We start from the raw sequence: 21,451 nt of genomic DNA on the forward strand, positions 1-21,451 counted from the left end.
TAGTCTCTAAGGTGCCACAAGTCCTCCTGTTCTTTTTACTTCTCTTTCTTCACATTTATCTTATCACCTCATCCGCACTATTTTAGTCATAGATTTAAGGCCAGACCAGATCATCTAGGCCAGGCCATCAGCACCACCCAGCACCAGCACAATGACCCATCTTTCATTCATGGTCCCTTGCTTGTTGACTTCAGATGGGAAATTGGCCCATTTCGTTCACCTAAATTTCGCACACCACCACAAAGCCAAATCCATCAAGTCCCTACGGGATACGGAGCAAGAGAGAGAGATTTTCATTTCATGCTAATTCTGTGAGCATGCCGCAGAGCTGGATGCAGTAGAAGAACCTAAACAGCGGGAACCTAGATGAGCAAATAAGGAATTTTACAGCCAGATCAGAGACACTTGGCTACCCGGCTCATTGCGCGCTACAAAACCCTGGGCAATGAGCAGGAGGCTTGAGTAGGGAGCTCTCTGCACGGCGTGCAGAACTGTGCCGGGGACGACCTGCCCCCTGCCAATCACGCTGCAACCACCGGCCGAGGGGCCGTGGCGGTGCAGGGTGGCGGGCGCATACCGGAGCAGGGCAGGCGGCGCTCTGAAGTCTCTGAAGTGGCTGGGAAGGACAGGACAACAGCGCCAAGCAGGCGGCTCGCCTTGCCCCGCGAGCCCCGGGCGGCTCTCGGCTCCTCCGCAGCCAGTTCGCCCCATGGGCGAGGCAGCTCACGAGGGGGCGACTCCAAGGGAAAGAAGCAAACAGCGCGCGCGCTGACTGGCTACACCCTAGGCCGGGCGGGCGGGCAGATGATCGCTCTTCTTTTCTTGTTTCCAAATAAAATGCCTTGTTATTGGTTCACTTATAACAAAGTAGGAGCTGATTGGCTACTGCCCAGACCTGTTAGTTCTGCCTCTTGCCTTTGAGGCGCCTCGGTGGGAAAGTTGGGATTAGTTCGGAGTGGGTGGAGATGGACAGTATTACTCCGCTTCTGATTGGTTGACCTGAAGGAAGGAAACTGTGCTGGTTGGCTTCTAGCGGTGTCATTTTGTTCGTCCGTTTGGTGATTCGCAGATATGGTAGGCAAAGGCGACTGGTGATGGGCTGTGGGGGTGTCACTCCGTCATGGGGCTCTTTAATTGGCAGATGAGTCGGGCGATTCTTGGCGCTGGGAGGTGTCGTTCTTCGTCAGGGGTTGGTGATTGGCGGGCGCGGATGGTCGGTGGTTGGCTCTTGGTGTCACTCTGGCGTTGAGCTCTGTGATTGGCGAGTTACAGAGCGGGACGAGTTGCCTGTAGGCGGAGCGTGTTTCCCCGTTACCCAGCGGTGCTTTGCGCTAGGCCCCTGGCTAGGCCGCGCTGCTGGCGGGATGGCGGTGGCGGTGCGCGCGCTGCAGGAGCAGCTGGAGAAGGCCAAGGAGAGCCTCAAGCACGTGGATGAGAATATCCGTAAACTCACGGGCCGGGACCCCAACGATGTGAGGTGAGGCGAGGCCGGGGCTGGGCGGGCGCGCGCCCCGAGGCTGCCGGCTCCTTTTCTTGCGGGGCGATGGGGCCGCGCATGTCCGACCCTGGCAGCAAACCCCGCCGACTGTTCGCGCGTTTGGGGGTTCCCCAGGCCACAGCCCGGCGCCCCTTCTTGCTTCGGGCACCAGGTTCCGACCCGTGAGCGCGGGAGACGACCCCCCCCCCCACACACACGGAGCGCCCTGGCCTGCGCTGCGGCCTCCCTCTAGCGTGCAGACGGGGGCTCCCCGCCGCTTTCCTTGCTGCTCCTGTGGGCTTGCTGGGCAGGGCGTTGGATCGACTTTCACCACCTCGTGATTGCAGGGACCCGGTGCGTGTGATTTGCCCGCAGGGTCGGTAACGTGTCTAAGGGACACACAAAAGTTCCTTATTTTTTTCATGAATGTAGGTGAGCGCTGCTGCTTATTATTATTATTATTATTATTATTATTAATTAATGATATTGAGAGGAGGGGTAAGGTACGAAAACAGCCCCCCTTTTTTATTTTCAATACAATGTTGGCGACGCCAAGTGGCAGTCACGTCCCTGTGCATCTCCCCAAGGTTTGTGCTGCTGCTCCCCCCGGGCAAGGTTTTTCCAAGCAAGGTTCTGTCACAGTCCATGTCTGGTGTGTGAGGCTGTGCAGATGGCCAGAGAGAGCATGTATTTATTTACCTTGGTCAAGTTTTAACACCTAGTACATTTCTTCCAGGCCCGCTCAAGGTAGATTATTGACCATCACAGGCCCTGGTGGAGGTAGAGGGCGTGGTAGCATATTGCTAAGGTAAGAAACTTCAGAATTAGGTAAAATAAAAGTTAGTACATGTTTGTGTACATGTTAGCTTTAGCTGTGACTACATGAGATGCTTATTTATTTTGTGGCCAACTGTCTGCCCTGGCTAAATGATACTTTCCTATAGTAGAATATCAGGTGTTGGAGGGTCAAAATTACAGGGTTATTGTGTACTTAATGCCACTAATATAGGGCATTTACTTAGTGTTTGGAGAGTGCTATATAATTTGGCTGTTACCAAAATATAGTGAATTATTATGCTTGTTATTTCCTGCGAGGTAGGCAAGCATTAACCACACAGACAGGAGGTTTGACTTACCTAGGGTCGCAATTGAATCAGTGACAGACATGCATTGGGAACTCCGGAGCTCCAGCTTCCAGGTCTCTGCTCAGACTACTACTTCCTGTCTTACGTCTTGTATTTTTTTTTAGGCGTGGATTCTCGGATAGTGGAGGACCCCCAGCCAAACAGAGGGATCTTGAAGGGGCAACCAGTAGGTAGGTACAGAGGTCGACATAAAAACTTTACTCGGGTAAATGGTCATTATGATTTAGCAAATTTAAATTCTCAGAACTGGAAATTGTTAGCTTGGTGGCTTTACAATTACCTGTTTAAAGATTAACCATTCCAAAATTAAGACACTGTTGTCACTAATGTTTTTGGAAGAACACTTTTGCACCAGTAAAGGTATGATTTCCTGTCTGTGTATTAACATGTCCGTCTCACCTTTGACGAAATCTTGTCTCATTTTCCTCACTATAAAATGCAATACAATGGACTATAAGGTTAGTATTTGCTTTCCATTTTAAGCCTCTGGTTCTACTACAGGTATGTTCTATAATTGTGAAGGAGTGCAATCAGATGTAGAATTTGAGTGGTAACTTATATATGCATCCTTTAATGGTTCTGAAGTAATATATGGGTGTAAACTGCCTCCCTCTTCCCCCAGCTCAATGGGGTGTGAACACTGAAATCTAAGATGCTTAATTGTCAACATTAACGGCTGAACATACTAACTGAATGTTTTTGCTAATATTTTTCTCATTGAATACAGTGGTAGAAGTTTGACAGTGCAGGCAGTTTGAGTATCTGTTTGCTGGGGCAGAGAACTACGGTTTCTTTTACACATCAAAATTGTAATGGTTTAACCTGGGGTGGCCAGCCTGAGAAGGAGCCAGAATTTACCACTGTACATTGCCAAAGAGCTACAGTAATACATCAGCTCCCAGCACCTCCCACCCACTGGCAGCCCCGCCAATCAGCCCCTCCCTCCCCGCACCTCCCAATCAGCTGTTTTGTGGCATGCAGGAGGCTCAGGGGTGGTGGGGAGGAGTGAGGGCACGGAAGGGCTCAGGGGAGGGGACGGGAAGGGGTGGAGTGGGGACAGGGCCTGTGGCAGAGCCAGGGGTTGATTAGTGAGCACCCTCCAGTACATAAGAAAGTTGGCGCCTGTAGCTCCAGCCCCGGAGTCAGTGCCTATACAAGGAGCCGCATATTAACTTCTCAAGAGCTGCATGTGGCTCCGGAGCCACAGGTTGGCCACCCCTGCTTTAACCAAATTGATTTTAAACTAATTAAGTTAAACCAATTCAAGCCTATATATAGACAAAGCATAGGGTCACAGACCTGTTACTATGTCTTTGAGTGGCCTTTACGTGTACCATTCTTGATTGCAACTTTGACAGTGAAACTTCATAGCAGTTGGAGTGCTCTTGTGCTGCCTGCTGCTCCTCCCCTCATTGACTTACATTTTGACCAGTCACTTATTCTACTAGTGTTCTTTTCCACATCTCATGCACACTTGGGAGAATCAAAACTCCACACAGTTGATAAAAGAGCACTGACATTTTATTTAAATCAGGGGTCTCAAACTCAAATGACGACAAGGTCCACATGAGGACTAGTACATTTGCCGGAGGGCTGCACCACTGACCACTGCCCCGCCCCTGCCTCACTCCACCCCTTCCGTGAGGCCCCACCTCTTCCCACCCCTTCCATACCCCCATCCCAACTCTGCCCCTCCCTGCCCCCAGGGGGTACAGGAGGGGTGCAGGGGGCTCAGGGAAGGGGGTTGGGGTGCGGCAGGGGGTCAGGGTGCAGCAGGGGGCTCAGGGCAGGGGGTTGGGGTCCAGGGTGCGGCAGGGGTCAGGGTGCAGGAGGGGTGTGGGGTTTGGGTCCGGCCCGGTGCGCACGGGGGACAGGACAGGCTCCCTGCCTGCCTGCCCTGCCCCCACGCCACTCCGGGAAGCGGCCAAGACCTGGGGCGGGGGCACAGGGGTCTGTGTGTTGCCCTGGCCGCTCCTCCCGGTATCTCCACCGAAGCTCCTATTGGCCGCGGTTCCCCGTTCCCAGCCCCTGTGACACCTTCCCACCTCCCCCCCCCCCCCAGGTTGCGGCCGCTTCCCGGAGCAGCGCGGGGGCAGGGCAGGCAGGCAGGGAGCCTTCCCTGCCCCCAGTGCGCGCCGGGCCAGAGCCACTCTAGGTAAACGCTCTGGGGAGCTGGCGGGCCACAGAAAATAACCCCATGGGCCGCATGCGTCTTTAAGACCCGGGATTTAAATCACCTAATCTGTCCATAGCCTTGAAAGTGAATAGTAAAGGTCAGATTATTTTAAATGCTTGTCTAAATGGGTTAGGCCAGGGATCTCAAACTCGAATCACCAGGCGTGCCACATGAGAACTAGTACATTGGCCCAAGGGCCGCATCACTGACAGGCCCCACCCCTGCCCTGCCTCTTCCCACCCATTCCTCGCTCCCATTCCAACCCCTTCTTCAAAGTCCCCACCCCAACTCCGCCCCCTCCCTGACCCTATTCCAATCCCTTCCCCAAATCTCCGCCTCCTCCCCGAGCTTGTGGCTCCCCGCTCCACTCCCCTCCCTCCTGGTAAGCGCTAAGTGCCTGGAGGTAGGCAGAGGAGCGGGGATGCAGTGTGGGAGGGCGGGGAGCTTGGCAGGCTGCAGGAAATAACCGCGCGGGCCACGTGTTAGAGACCCCTGGGTTAGGCTCTGAATTAGAGAACTACAAACTACCTTCTGTCCCTCTTCCTACAACATTAAAAGACACATTTAATTAGGCTAAGGCAGCCTCTTTGACTGTGTGCTTGTTGAAAACTGCAGAGCTGGAACTTGGAGCTCTGTACACACATTCTCTAAACATTACTCCCTTAATTCAGCATCTGGGTGTGCTGCACAGTTCAGCAGAGCTGTACTTCAGTCAGTGTTTAAGTGTCCCACTTTTCTCATTTCACTGTACCACTCATTAGACTGTCCCAAGAGTGGGCGTGTATAGATGCCACTCGAAGAAGAAATAGAGGTTACTTGCCTGTCACTGGAGTTCTTCAAGATGGACTCTACACATTCACACTCCCTACCCATTGTCTGTGAAATCTTTATTGCAGTCACAGACCTGAGAAGGTGGTGAAAGGAACTGAGCTGGCCAGAACACCACGCCCACTTTTATAGCTTTACCCTCAGAACATTCAGGAACAGAGAAGGAGGGGATATTAGGACACTTGGGTGACACTGCAATGAACCGTTCAACCACTGGAACTGCACCATAGTGCAACCCAAGAGAGTGAATGTGTAGAGTCCATTTCAAAACACTTCAGTTATAGGTGAGCATGTCCTCTATTTTTTTCTTTGTAGGTCACCTTTAATAACATAAGGAACACAGCAGTGATTTTATTTCTTAGTCAATTCAGCAGACTTTCTTGCCCCAGGATTTAGTATGTATCACTGCCAAATTCAGTGTGTGTGAGTATGTTTGAGGAGCTTGCTGCTGAGTTCATGGCTGTTGATAAGGACTTTCTCCTCTTGAAATCTTTTCTGCGTGATCATACAGTGCAGATATGGTGTAGAACTTGCAACACTGCAACATTCTGTAGCAACAATTTTACCTAGGTTTGACTTTATAGAAGGCTCAAAGAAACCGGGTTGTGAAGGAGATAACTTAAATAAACACAACCAACACACAGGAATAGAATCTCATAAAATTTTGTTTTGCTTTGCTCAAGTTTATTCTTGTGTAACTGATTCTCTTTAATCAGAAACACTTTCTGTTTGGCTGCAGTTCAGCAATAAGGTCTCATCATTTGGTTTTGTTCGTGGAATTTTAAAGGAGTTCCGTAGTTGTGTTCATTGTGTACTCTTTTAGAAAAACAAGATCTGCATTTGTTTCAAAAGTATCTTAAAACATCGCACATATGTATGCAGTCTGTCTTGAAGTATGAAGAGTTCATACTTTAGGTTGGCCTTGTGATACAGAAATACCAGGAGATAAAAATTGGGAATAGCTCTGTTGTTAATTTGTAGGTTTGTTGTTCTTTATTAAGACCTGGATTCAGCAAAGCAGTTACACATGTACTTACCGGTAAGTGCTTTTCTGAATTGGTGCCATATGTCTCTCAAAAGTAGTTAGAAATTACTTCGTTTTAAAGCATTTTACTGCTTGATCATCAATCATTTTCACTAAAAAAAATCATATTGCGGTACTGTACTAGTCTGCTTCTTCTAAGACCACCTTTTAGGGTTTTAACTTTGGAGAATAATTGTTCTGGGTTAAAATCTGTTATAAAGTTAACACTTAATTCTGCAAAAAATGCTTACACTGAAATATTGATCACATTATCTGGAAAATTGCAGTGTTTCACGGATTAATTTATTGTGAGGATTTCATCCATTTTAGATAACTTAAGGAACATTTTCTCCTGAAATTTCAAAACCATTTACAAATTCTGAAGCCTTTGAACTCCACCCTGAAGTGCAGTATGTAAATACTTACTAAACTTAAGCACAGAGAGGTTATAAACTGGGAATAAAACCGAGGATAGTAATATATCATGTGTACAATAAATACCTAAACAGGCAGTCCTGTCTTTTACTTTACTAGATACTGTTTAAAGCAATTTAAGGTACTGTTTGTAAACTGTAATACTTGTGTTCTCTGACACGGGAGTCCCATATGCAAATCTGTAGCCTGAGCACTATTTATTGGCTATCTTCTAAACTTCTGGACGATGAGAATTTATTGGAAATCTTGGTGCACGTGGCTGCAGCAGTCTTGAAAAGTGCCGTTTCTATTGGGATGTAAACTTTCCTTTATTCTTGTTTCAATCTCAAATAATGATGTTTGACTCTTGTATTTTCTCCTCAGGCTGGGTGGGGAACGTCGGACAAGGAGAGAATCACGCCATGAAAGCGACGCAGAGGATGAAGATGTTAAAAAGGTAACAGTTGAGAGAGTGGGCATTTGGCACACAAGTGCATAGATGGAACACAAACTAATTGTTTTGTTGTTCTTGTAGCCGGCGTTGCAATCTTCTGTTGTTGCTACCTCCAAAGAGCGAACACGTCGAGACCTAATTCAGGATCAAACTATGGATGAGAAGGGAAAACAAAGGTACAAATCTATTTTCCTTATGCTTATGTGGCACCTTCACATGTTCTGTCTCCTAACATGGAACATGGTATGACTTTTTTAAAATTTTTCATATGGTTTCTGAAGGCAATATTTATACATGACAGGTGACTTTGAAGGACTACCTTGAAAGTAAACGTAGCCTAGGTACACTTCTTAAAATGGATTACGTGATAGAGAATGCTTTGTCCTCAGTTCTCATATGCCTCTCCCCTCCCTACAAAGACTTCAGGACTCTGTTCGTGTTGTCTTCTTTCTTCCTGCCTGGCTTTTGCTGCTCAGGGTGAGCCCTGTGGCTCCATGCTAAGAGGAGTAATTGCTTCTGGTATCCTATCTCCTCACGCAAAAAGAGTGAGGGGGAGAAATTTTCTGTTGGGAGAGGCAGTATCCCTTAAAGGGGAGGGGCATAGTTCCTAAAAGTAAAGGACAAGGGGGAAAATCCTAAAGGCAGGGAAAAGAGGAATTGGGTAGGGAAGAAGAATATTCAGAAAAAGGCAATAATGGGAGGCATGGAGGAGTGAGTTTATGGATAGGGGAAGGAAGTAAATGTATTTACTTTAAACAAGCCTTATAATTGTCAAGCACATTCTGCAATTGGACAAGATCACAACTAGGCTGTTGTCAGTGAACTTTTATTCCCAGCCTCTAGAGTCAAGTGAGAGAAAGTCAGCCCCTGCCACTGAATGTGTGACACTCCATTGTATAAGGTTTTGCGGAAACACATAGTGATAGGTGGTCCTTTCCTCGGCTGATAGACATAAGATGGCTGGGGAAATGGAGGCACAGAGAAGTGAAATGACTTTCCTAAGTTCACACAATAGTCCAATGACAGAACCCAGACTCTTCCAGTCCATGGATCCCCCTACTAGACTAAACAGTCAGTTCAGCTTTCGTCTTTCTCTTATTCCCTGCACTTGGAACAGTCTTTTGCTTTTAATTTTTTTGTGCCCTTTTCTAAATCCTTCCTTAAAATCCACTTTTTCCATGTATGTATTTTACAATGAATTCTTTAGTAGTTATTTTTCCACACTGTTACCTGAACTGTAAGCGTGAGGTTTTGTGGACATAGATCATGTCTTAGCCTATTTGGTAAAGCAAAGTGTACACTTACGTCAAAGTATACATTATTAATTATGTTCTACACTGTTGGCACAGTCCATACCTCTTTCTTGTGGCCTTGGAATGTTAGTGACCCTATAGAAATAGGTGTCACGAATGTACAATAATTTCCTTCAGTGTTCATGCAAGCAAAAACCCTCTGTTTTAAACTGAGACTCAAAAAGTGTTTTATCTTTTATTCAGGAATCGACGTATATTTGGCTTGTTGATGGGCACTCTTCAGAAATTTAAACAAGAATCCACAGTTGCTACTGAGAGGGTACTTGTTTCTCTTAATATTATATGCTATAATCTGACACAACTAAAGCAAGTGAGGCAAAATTAGGCAGTTACTACTTCAGTGCATGGAGTGAAAAATTCCCATGATGCATGCATTGCTTATAGTGAGACATCCTGACCCCAGGGGCCCAAGAGTCTTTAAGAAGCTTTTAAAGCTGCTTTGAACTGAAAAGCTGTAAAAACTAGGTAGGGACTTTTCTTTCTTTTAGGATTTCAAAGTGCTGCGAAACTCTGAGCTTTGTCCCCAGTTGTCATGACACAAGTGATAAATAGTATATGCTCATAGGAAATTTTAAGAAAGCATCATGTTCTAAAACATGCAGAGCCGGAAAAGGATAACATTTTTCTCTTGGTATTGAGTACTTGGAGTAATTTCAAAGTGAATGGCACTTGTAGCCAACTAAAAGGCTGTCTGTGATATCTAACCCTCAAACAAGTGGTCTATTACTGTTAATACAAAATGAAACAGTTGTTAAAGATAATCATTGACTTAAGATGCAGTGATTCTATTTCTGTGTTCTGATTTTGTAAACCATAGGCAACTGTGCCAAAAGTGCATAAGAATGTAATTGTGCTGTGCCACTTATGTGCACAAGTCAATGATTTTTCTATAACATGTATTGTAAGCCTTCCCATTTTCAGTAAATAGATGTGTGAGTCTCCTGTGGTATTGATAAAGCCATTGTTAGTAGAGCTGTAACTTATTACTAGATAAGCATTTAAACTAGGTCAGCCTGATCCCAAATGGATGATAGGATTTTTTTTAAAAAAAGAATAATTGCTTAGGTAAAATTAACTATTTAACAATTATTGATAAGTTGCAGTTCTGAATTCTTTCCTATTGAGACAACTGTTTGGTCTTAAACCGAGGTCAGAATTTTTCTACAGGTTGCTAGCTAGCTTCTGAATTCTATCTTAACTTGTGTTTAAAGGAAGAATATATATATTTCACTCCATAGTATAACTGCATGTAACATTTATGTAACTCTTTATACTTACAAAACTGATCAAGAGTACCTTTTCAACACTAGAAGAAAATGCTAAAACAATACCTTATTTACCTTCAGCAAAAGAGACGGCAAGAAATTGAACAAAAGCTTGAAGTGCAGGCAGAGGAGGAGAGAAAGCAGGTTGAAAATGAGAGGCGGGAATTGTTTGAAGAAAGGCGTGCTAAACAGACAGAACTGCGTCTATTGGAACAAAAGGTTGAACTTGCTCAACTGGTGAGTATTCTCACTTTTACTCTCAGTACTTCCTTTATGTAAAGGATACTCTTGTGTATCTTACATTTTTTTCCTTTGTTTCTCAGCAAGAAGAATGGAATGAACATAATGCCAAAATAATTAAATATATAAGAACCAGGACAAGGCCCCATCTCTTCTACATACCTGGCAGGATGTGTCCCGCTACGCAAAAGCTAATAGATGATTCGCAAAAAAAAATGAATGGTAGGTGGTATATGGAGGAAAAGGAGTGTGAGCGTACTCCCCTCCCTCAAGCAAGATATGTATTTTCTTTAACTTTTTGAATTTCAATATCTTAATTCCTTTACCAGAACAAATTTTACATTTCTAAACAGTGGTTGATGGAGAAGTGGGAGAAGTGTTTGTCACTTAACGCCTTTTTTTAAAGAAGTCATTATCTAGTGCAAAATTAATTGAGAAGTGGTGTATGCATATAGTCTTTTAAAAGTGTGTGTGTGTTGTATTCTTTGCTTCATGTTATCGCCCGTAGCCATGTCTCACCTGTAAATGCTAATGAGGCAAGAAGGTAAGGAGGCACATTCCATGGAGCGAGCATGTGTGAAAATGTAAGTGTTACCAAGGAGTCAGCAACTTGTGTGTTCTGAGGAACAGAACAAATTAGCTCTTCTGTGATAACTTAAACAATTTTTTAAAAGTATTGATCTTAAAAATATATATGTATGTGTGTGTGTGTGCACCCTTTTCCTCAGAATAACTATCTAAGTTTTCTTTCAGGAATAGATCAGTATGTGTGATACTGAGCATCTTATGGGTTTTTTGAAAGGGGATAATTCAGTTGAGAATTTATCAATTGTAGTATTTTCCTTGAATGTTCTTAAACATGAGATCTCGCTCCCTCAAAGCCTTTTTTCTATATTGGGATTATATCATTCTGACTGACCTTCCTAGCTGAAAGGAATGCTGTCAAGTTACATTCTCGTTTAAAACTAGTTCACGTGTACAAATACCTTATTAATAAAATTGAGTTTTTTAAACATCTAATTTACTTTTTGCCATTTAGGCTCTTACTACTTTCATTTCATCCAGTTTAGACACTGGAACCTAGTCAGTGCCAATAGTATGAGTACCGAAGTGAAAATGCTCTGGTGTTAGTCTCGTAAACCAGTCCAAGCTTGACCAGATCCAACTACAAGCATTAGGGTTGAGTTGAAAACAGCCTGACACTCCTGGGCTTAGGTCAGGTCAGGTAGTCTCTGATCACCTCTTCTTGCTCATTGCGTCGGCACGACAGCAGTTGCATGCCCCTTTCCTGCCGGCCACCTTCACCTCGCTGCACTGTGCAGTGAGGAGCCCAGCAGGAGCTGGGCCCCAAGGATGGGTGTCAGCACTGAGCACAGGTTCAGGACAGCAACCCAGGGAGAAGCAGACACTCTTCATTTGTGGGGCACTAGGTTGAGGTGGCATGAGGGGTCAGTGGTAATTAGCCCAGGTGGCTCCATGGAGGAAACAAAGTAAAGAAAATGGAGTCCAGGTCAGTGGCTAGACCCTTGCAATCTGACCGGAATACAAGTGGTTTTTATCTTGTTTGAAAACAACCCAACATGCTCAGGTTGGCTTTGGATTGGCTATGGTCTAGTTCGGTTTGGATCAGGCTTTAAAATTACGCCCAAGGAAACCTATATTCTGATGTTTAGTTTTTAAATCTATTAATGTTTAAATCAGTCAGAATTCTTCATTGGAATTCTAGAAATGTTGAACATCTGTTGACCAATCTTTTTGGATAGCTTTTCATAAAATCTAAAATTTGGGCTTAAATTTACCTACCTCTGTCCCCTTTCACTTTCTTGGTAAACTATTGTCATCTTTTGCATTACACTTGAATGGCACAACACTTTGAAAAGATAACAGGACCATAGTATTTTACAATTCATAAACACATATTTGGGAATAAAGTAAGATTTCAGTCTTAACTTCGACAAGTTATTCTGAAATTTACTTTTTCATGTTTGCCTCTTGTTCTCCAGCAATATTTGAAAATAGACGCAATGAGTTTGCAGAACAAATTAACAAAATGGAGGCCAGGCCCAGAAGACAGTCTGTAAAGGAAAAAGAACAGCAGGAGGTGCATAATGAAGAAAAGAAAGAAGAGCAGAACAAGGAGCAGGAAGAGGGTAAGGTGGCTCAGCAGGTGGAAGAGATGGAGACAGGTAACCAGAACAATGATATAGAAATGGAGGAGGCAGGGGAGGAAAAGGTGAAAATAGGGGCAGGTCATAGTGATGCAGAGAGAGAACAGGAGGAGGAGGAGGAGCAGAAACATGAAATTGAGGATAAGGTAGAAGAGAGAGGTGAGGTGAAGGAGAATGACAGGCAGCAGGATAGTCAGCATGAAGAGGTCATGGCTGTAAGAGAGGAAGGTGAGAGTTGTCAGCCAGTGGATAACGAGCAGGATATGATGGAGATGAATGAGGCTGATAGTGTAGAACCATTAGAAAGTGAAAATAGCAAGGAAGTGGCACCAGAAGCTGAGTGTGAAGCTCAGCCAGCCAAAGAGCTTGACGCTGATTCTCCTGAAAAGGAGACAGCTAACAAACCAGAAATTGAAGCTGAACCTGAAGAGAAACAGGAAAAGGAGCCTCAAGCCCAGCCAGAGCCTGAGGCAGAGATACAGCCCCAGCCAGAGTCTGTGCCACTGCCACAGCCTCCACCATTGTCTCAGTCCATTCAAGATCAAGAGCCTCGGGCAGACCAGGAGGAAATTGCTGCGGTGTCTGTAAAGCTGGGTGAGTTGCAATCTGATCAGATCCAGGCGACGAGCGTAGAAATTAAGAGTAAAACTAGGAGTAGAAGCAGGGGTAGGACAAGGAACAAGACTAGCAAGAGTCGAAGTCGTAGCAGCAGCACTAGTACTAGTAGTAGTAGCTCAACCAGCAGTAGCAGCGGCAGCAGTTCCAGCAGTGGCAGCAGCAGTAGTCGGAGTAGTTCCAGCAGCAGCAGTAGCACGAGTGGAAGTAGTAGCAGAGACAGTAGCAGCAGTAGCACTAGCAGCAGTGAGAGCAGAAGTCGAAGCAGAGGACGGGGTCATAATAGGGATAGAAAGCACAGAAGGAGCTTGGATAGGAAGCGAAGGGATGCTTCAGGACTAGACAGAAGTCACAAGTCTTCGAAAGGTAGTAGCAGAGATACAAAAGGATCAAAGGATAAAAGCTCAAGGTCTGACAGAAAGAGGTCTGTGTCAGAAAATAGTCGGTCAGGCAAAAGAACTTCACGGAGTGAAAGAGACCGTAAATCAGACAGGAAAGACAAAAGGCGTTAACAGAAGAGACTAAACTTCCTTAGCCTAATCTTTGCAGCAGAAGATTACTTGATGAGTAAAAGGATTCCTTATGAGGAGGAGAAGGCTGCCTTAACAAATGCATGCTGTAAAAAGTCTTTTGGAAAAATGCAGACAGTTTACCAGGCATCTTGTACTTTTTACATAATTTTGTAAAAGGTTACTTATCAAAATTATGTGAAGTTCCAGAAAACTGTAAAAATAAAAGAATTAACCCCCCCTTTGCATCTTTTTTAAATATCCTGTACTCATTAAGAATCTCTGTATATTTTAATAGGTAAATCTTTAAATTGGTGTGATCACTTCTACTTCTGTATCATACATCTTTTTTGTAGAAATAAATGTGCATTTTAAATAAATGGTTTGAGATGTCCTGTTGACACTTAACTTTCCATCTACATATTTTAGGAGCTTTTATAACATTGTTGCCTAGAATAATTACCATTCTACCTTCTCTCCTCCATCCCTGGCAAGAATTGGAATTCATAGTCCCCCTAAAGATAGCCTCAACTTCCCAAAGCAGGACAGAGAGGGGGAAGTGAACAATCTGTTTTCACTCCTTTACTTTCTTCCCCACCCTAACCAATTCTAGCTTGATTTATTTCCCCATTTTACAAATGTTTCTCCAACCCACATATGAGCAGTAGTTAAATAAAAATGCTAATGTAGACCAAGACAGAGTCTGGAATGCTACTCTGTCCTCTGCAGGTGCTCAGGTTATGTTTACAACTATGTTCTGAAAACAATGTCTGTTTAGTGATGCTCCCTGCTTTGTTGGCCAGTGGTGGAAAAGGCCAAGACCTCTGGTCACTTTTAACTAGGATCTTATATTTGTTCACCACTGATGAAACTTTGATCCCTGTATGCCACTATGAATATTATGTTGGAGTTATCTGGGACTAATACCAATGTTTTGTGTTCAAGGATACTTTTGAATGTATTTGATAGGGAAGTGTGTAAGTTCCAAATAAAACAGTATGGTGTATCAAGGTGACTTTGTTTTTATAATTTTGATTGAAACAATGACATACCTGTTGGCCTGTTCTGTAAATGTGCAAATAAATGTGGCTTATTAGACTACTGAATGGATGCTTAAGACTGTTTCTGTTTCTGCTCATACTAATCTGTGAAGGCTAACATTGAGAGACACAAGGTGAGAGAGGTAATATCTTGTATTAGACCAACTTCTGTTTGATGAAGAGAACAAGCTTTCTGGCTTCACAGAGCTTCACTTCAGGTCTGGAGAAGGTAACCAGAGTGTCCAAACTAAGTACAAGGTGGGAAAGATGAAGCATAAGGTCTTCACATGGTGTAGGAGACCTCTTAAAATGAAGTGGGCAATTATCACCTCGGCAGTTCCAGGAAAATGGAGGGAGCCAGGTGTAATACAGATTGTTGTAATGGACCATAAAATCAGAGTCTGTTAAGTTAATGGTTTTTACTGTCCAGCAGAATTATTAATTTAAATTCCCAGGCTTGCCTTTTGAAGGTGTTGTGCAGGTTTCCATGAGTCCTATACAGGCATATCACAATGTGGTATACCTCATCCACTGCATTATATGCCCTAACTCCTGTCTCGTTTCACCCACGTAATCACTATGCATCAAAATTGCACTGAAAAATAAGACTCACACCTGTGGCTGAACACTTTTTACAAAGCGTTCACTTCATATCTGACTTCTGTCCTCACCCTCAAAAGAAACCGGTACACCATCTTCAGAAGACAAGCCTGGGAACTTAAATTCATAACTGCAGAACACTAAAAACCATTGACTTAACAGATACTATGGTTTTATGGCCGTTACAACAATTTATAAAACATTCTGCTGCCTACTAGCCCCTCATTCTCCTACCACTGCTGAGGTGTTAATTGGTCACTTCGTTATAAGTGGTTTCTTCCAGCATGTGTGAACCCCTTATGTTTAACAATCTGTTCTACCTTGTGTTTAGCTTGGGCACTCTGGTTACCTTCTCTAGACTTGAAGAGCACCTCTCTTGGGCTCCATAGCTTGTCCTCTACCAACAGAAGTTGGTCTAGTGAAAGATATTACATCATCAGTGTTATCTTTTATATCCTGGAAGTTGCTACCATGGCTACAACAATACCGCAAACAAAAAAGCTAACATCATCTGCGTGCAGTATACATGGTATTTGAAAACAAAAAAGGTGAATGGCAAAACTACTGTACAAGTTAAAAACTGAACAAAACACATTTGTGCTGCGTGTCCCAGGAAGTGAGGGTGGAATGGGCTTGGTAAGATGAATCTGAGAATGATTCACTCATAAATATCTTCAGGAAATCCTAGAACCATTTCAGAAGGGATATACAATCAACTGCTGTGCTTGTGCCAAACTCCCCTTGTGCTTAATTCATCTTTCAGTTTAATTCTGCAGATCCACTTCAAATCGTTCAGCCTGACCCATCATTTCATAGTAGTGTAGAACAGTGGACTCTTTTGCTTAAAGAATACTTGACTACCCAAGAATGAAATTAAGTGCTGAGAGTGGATGTTATGCAAGGGTGATGCTGCTGAAGTTTCTGCCTTGCACTAATCAGCTAGCATTCCTTTCAATCGGGATCTTCCATCATACTTCCCTTCTGTGTGCTTTCTGCTTTTGCTTTTGCTTCTCTGGAATTGCTGCTGCTTTTTCTTCTTGCCTGTCAGTGCAAACTCATTTCCCTTTCTGTTTTTTTTAAACAATGGGTCAGAGCTGAGGTGGATTAATCTAATACCTGCAGAAGAATTTGTACATAATCTGCATTGGGGACTCTGTCTTGCAGATTATAATTAGATGTAGGGGAGACAAATTCAGCTGTCCCTGTCTCAGTTGGAAAATGCTACATTTTAAATTTATCAGCAATTCTGTTGTTTACAGGGAAGCTATTAGCAAGCATGTCCTTAGCTGCCATAATTTAGTTAACTGCCTATTTCAGATTCCATTTTTAGAAGCCATTTTAACTTTTTTGCCATTTTAACTATAAGTTGCAAAATAGTGTCCAGCTTCTTAAAAAGCTGCCCTTTATTCTGTCAACACAGTTGAGCGGTTTGCTTATTGTCCAGGAAGTGTTGAGTAATAGTAGAGTCCTGGACAAGAAGTGAGCTGTGCTAACCAGACACCACAGTACATAGGTCTGAAGGAATGCACTAGTTCAACCTACAGTAGCAATGCAGTGGATCCTAGTTAGTCAATTAGACAGTGGATTGATTAAATTTAATTCTTATTTTAGGTTTAGGTCCTATTTCAGGCAGCAATAAATTTTGACAAAAGGAAAAAAAAGTTTATTTCTGACCTGGTTTGAATGTAAATTAGAGAGGTACTTGGTTAATTGGTTCTAGTTTTGCAGAGTAATAGTGTAGATGGTGTATGTGATAGCTTAATACTTCAGATGCAAGAGATTTTGTCATGATATTAATGGCCACTATATAAATACAGTAAGCTCACGTTGCTGCACTGTTCACAGCCAGCCTTACTAAAATTGTCCTGTCTATTTGGACCCAGACATTTATGTATGATATCGTCAGAAAAACTAAATTTCCCAAAAGCAAGATGCTTGCAAACAAAACTAAAACAGAGCCACGTTTGTCAGCAGCAGTAAGTTGTTTTGTAGTCTTTTCAGTAACTTCTCTAAATGCTGAAGTCCCGTCCTCCCTGCATAACATATTCTGGACCATGTAGCTGTGAGATGTCTATTCAGGATTTATTTATTTATTTATTAAAGATAGGGAAAAGCAATCACTTGCTTCAACCAGTATTGAAAATAGCATCTTAAATTGAATATTTCCATAGTGATTGCTAGGTCTCCAGAAATAGAGTGCATGGAGTCATTAGGCAGCTGCTCTCAGCAGGCATAGGAAGAGTCCAATTTCCTGTCTGGAGATGAAGATTAGAGACAGGGAAAGGTCCCATTCTCTTTCCAGTCTCAACAGCTGTTTGAATAATTTGGCAATGAGACTAAAACACTTAACCTTTTAAGTACTGATCACCGTAGTAAGTATATTGTTTGTGTTTTCCAGGTGTTCAGACTAGATGATTATGATGGTCCATTCTGGCCTTAAAATTATGACTAGAAAATCCTCTTTTAGGGAAATCTGAGGTACCTGACATTCATGATCAGTCTACGAGAGACTGCTGCCAAGGTATACAAACAGTCTGACAGAAGTTAAGGTTTTATTTAAACAAAAAATGGTATTTACGTTGTGTTGGCGTTCATAGATTATAAAGTTAGAAGAGACCATTGTGATCCGCTAGTCTGATCTGCATAACATAGGCCATAAGACTTCCCTGAAGTAATTCCTGTTTGAAAGAGAGCATATCTTTTAGGGGGAAAAAATCCAATTTTGATTTAAAAATTGCATGTGCTGAATCTATGATGACCCCTTGTAAATTGTTCCAATAGAGAATTACTCTCACTGTTAAAAATTTGTGCCTTATTGGGTGTGGCAAATCAAAGCAAGGCTTGGCAGACAGAAAAGCTGAATACAGTCTCTGGGACCTGACTTTCCTCTAAACTTTGCCAAGTTTTTATTCAGCAATTAGAGGAATGAATTTGAGAGTCTTTCTTCATTGCCATGTCAGCTGTACAGGCTCAGGATGTCATTTATTACCTAGAGAATGTACATAATTTTCTATTTCCATCAAAGTAGGTCTAGCTGCTACTTGCTTACATTCCTGTTCTCTAAAAAGTAAACAATGCTTACCATGCAGTTTACTCCATACATAGTGTCATGGCGTTGGATATTTCACCAGGGTAATAATGTTATGACTAAGGCCGTGTCTACACTAGAGAGCTTACAGCTGCGCAACTGCACCACTGTAAGATCTCTCACGTAGGCGCTCTATGCCGATGGGAGAAAGCTCTCGTGTCAACATAATTAAATTACCCCCAATGACCAGTGGACATAGTGCTGTGCAGACTACCACTTATGCTGGCTAAATTTACGTCACCCAGAAGGGTGTTTTTTTCATATCCCTGAGCAACAACAGTTTTGCTGACATAGTTGCTAGTGTAGACATGGCCTAAGATTAATAGATGACAGGATGGGTTGTTTTTTCTGTATTTTGTCATAAAGTGAAGCCCCACAACCATCCCAGGATACAATTTTCCATTGGCCCTGCATATTGATCAGCACCCATTAATCAAATAGTAACAGGAAATATAAACTGAACTAAACTTTTTTTTAAAATCTGATGTCTAACACCCTCCATCTTCTAATCTGATGATCCAAAGTAGCTGAGTCCTTTTGTGCTAAAACCAAAAGTCTGCAGGTAGATTGTTCATGAATGATGTATAGAGCTACATAGATGAAATGCAGCAAATGTGCACTAATGCTACATCACTCAGAAAAATCCCTGTTATTTACATAAGCTAACGTCTTTGCCATTAACTCTTAAAACTGCATATCTTTAAAGGAAATTGGAAGTAAATGTTTACAAAATAAAAATCATTGAACTGTAAAAAACCACACAGAGCAAAATTCCATTCTCAGACTAACATATTTTCAATTAAAACAACGAGGAGTCCGGTGACACCTTAAAGACTAACAGTTTTATTTGGGCATAAGCTTTCATGGGTAAAAAACCCCACTTCTTCAGATTTTCAACTGGCCATCAAGTGATTTCTACACATGTAAAGAGGAAAAAGGATAGTGTTAGGGTTAAACCATTGGGTTAGAATTCAGAGATCTGGGCCCAATTCTTGATTCTACTACAACTGTCGTGTGACTGGGCAAATTACTTAGGGCATGTTTACACTGCAGTGTAAGCCTAGGCTCATACTCAGTCTACAGTCCAAACCTCCCTTCCGTCTACACACACATGTCTCAGGCTCAGACCTAGGCTCCTAGTACCCTGCAGGGGTGGAGGGTTCGAGCTTGACTCTAGCCAGGACCCAGGGTTAGAGCCCTATTGTTTTGCAGTGTTGATGCAGTCCCCTAGACTTGGATCCTGGGAGTCCACCAAAAGTATCCCACAATCCCATGGGCCAACTTCCTTTGTCTTCTCTAGTCCAAGAATAACCGGTTGACTCAAGGGACACAGAAGCAACCCACCTTGGTGTAGTGCAGGAGCTTAGTGAGTCAGTGTTTAACCTTTCCATTGTCTTCTGACCACCAAGCTGCAAACACACTATCACAAAGCTTTCTGTGTTTCCAATGGAGACTGAACAGAAGAAGTCTTTTACAGAGCTTGCTGCTTCATGGTCACGGGAGCACAGCCAAATTTGGGTAGATCTCTGGTGCAAGCCAGCAAAACAGTGGACTTTAGTAAAAGTACCAGGAATGACCATGCATACCAACAAATAATGAAGAAACTGGCAGTATTGCAAATTTACTGGACTAGTGACCAACGCAGGGACCAGATTACATTTCTCAAGAATGAGTACCAGAAAATCAGGGACCAGAACCACACTTTGGACTACTTGTTGACATCATGCCTGTTTTATGAGGAGTTTGACTGGGTGCTGAATACTGCATCAAACACAGAGCTAACTGTTGTGCATGATGGTCCCTGGTCAACCAAGATGGTGACTGGCTGGCCCCAGAGTCTAGAATGGAAACTGATCAGAGCCAGCAGAAGGTGCCAAGTAAGGCCAGCGCAGTGACTGTGTTTCTGAAACCAGTCCCAGAGGAGACTTTACTGTAGGAGCAGCAGCAGCATGTCCTGGGGCCTTTCTTGGAGGAGCCTTTCGATGCCCCTCTTGAGGAACAGCCCACTACAGAGCCTGCAGGAGATCTAGAAAGGACAGAAGCTGCCCCAGAGCCTGGTAAGTTTCTGGCTCCATTTTAATGTTTATTAATGTAGGAGTGGAAGGGATTTCCATTCTATGAACCAATGCAAAAGTTATTAAAAGCCCCAGCTAGTTGTGTGTAGCCACTAATGGTGAATTGTATGCCAACAGCTTGGCTCCCTCCCTCTTTCCCCCCCATACATGGAGTTCAAAATGGCAACCTGGAAATGCAAACAGTAAAAACTCCTTGAAAGTGAATTTTTACTAGAAAGGTGCAGATTTTTGCTAGTGAATTCCTGTTTCTTACAAATAATAACCTTGTATTGCCATGTCTGTAAGTACGCTGCTCTGTAACTGCTCAATAGCATAATGAACCTGCTGGAAACAGTGAACTGTGGTGGGGAGGGGAAAATGTGTTCCATTCACAAATCTAGTCCATTTCAGTTGACTAGCGTTTGAAATTTTGTCCAGTTAAGTGCTGTGGGGTGGGAGAGGCTAGGAGAATGGCTGTGACGTGTTTACATGCAGTCATAATAGGCCAGCGGGGAAGGTCGTATTTTCCAGGGCTACCTGGGTAGCTGACCAGCCCACTGCACTCCGAGATGTGCTTGTCAGTCACTGTACAGTAGAATACTTTGGTTGCATACACCGCAGGTTTCCCCCTGGCAGCTTGGAATAACACCTCCCTTTCCCATTGAGGGACCAAAAGAAGTGTTATGTCCTCCAAAATATGGAAGGCCTGAAATGATAGAAAAAGCTTTTTGTAGCATGTCCACTGACATTCAACAACCATTCTATACCTGCTGAGAGTGTAATTAAACCATCTTTTGACAGGGCCTCTAAAATCAGGGTATGGATTCATAAGGCAAGACAAAGGGGATACATAGTGTCTCCCAGAATAACGGTGGAGACAGTAACTCCATTTATGACAGTGTCATTTGGTGGGAATAGTATCCCAGCCTGCCCATGAATGTAGACTTCCAATTGGCAAAAAATCCAGACATCATGAACTTTTCCTGTGCATCCCATGTTGACATTCATAAATCGACTTTTGTGTCTGCGAGCCTGCATAAC

General features: G+C 43.4%; 1 protein-coding gene across 1 annotated transcript; it reads left to right on the forward strand.

Annotated features, from left to right (window-relative positions):
• The first annotated feature begins 1,278 nt into the window (after positions 1 to 1,278).
• Positions 1,279 to 14,734, forward strand: PNN (pinin, desmosome associated protein). The gene is made up of 9 exons (XM_048852260.1): positions 1,279 to 1,477; positions 2,214 to 2,285; positions 2,727 to 2,792; positions 7,449 to 7,521; positions 7,600 to 7,694; positions 9,015 to 9,090; positions 10,178 to 10,333; positions 10,420 to 10,558; positions 12,340 to 14,734. The coding sequence occupies exons 1-9, from the start codon at positions 1,365 to 1,367 to the stop codon at positions 13,629 to 13,631; spliced, it is 2,082 nt and encodes a 693-aa protein (XP_048708217.1). The 5' UTR covers positions 1,279 to 1,364; the 3' UTR covers positions 13,632 to 14,734.
• Positions 14,735 to 21,451: the final 6,717 nt, after the last annotated feature.

The sequence above is a fragment of the Caretta caretta genome, chromosome 6 (genome assembly GCF_965140235.1).
Source record: "Caretta caretta isolate rCarCar2 chromosome 6, rCarCar1.hap1, whole genome shotgun sequence".
NCBI lineage: Eukaryota > Metazoa > Chordata > Testudines > Cheloniidae > Caretta > Caretta caretta.

Coding starts and splice junctions, on each gene's coding strand:
- PNN (XM_048852260.1), top strand. CDS start 1,365: ATGGCGGTGGCGGTGCGCGCGCTGCAGGAGCAGCTGGAGAAGGCCAAG. Junction 7,695..9,014: donor GATGAGAAGGGAAAACAAAG/GTACAAATCTAT, acceptor TCTTTTATTCAG/GAATCGACGTATATTTGGCT. Junction 10,559..12,339: donor TTCGCAAAAAAAAATGAATG/GTAGGTGGTATA, acceptor CTTGTTCTCCAG/CAATATTTGAAAATAGACGC.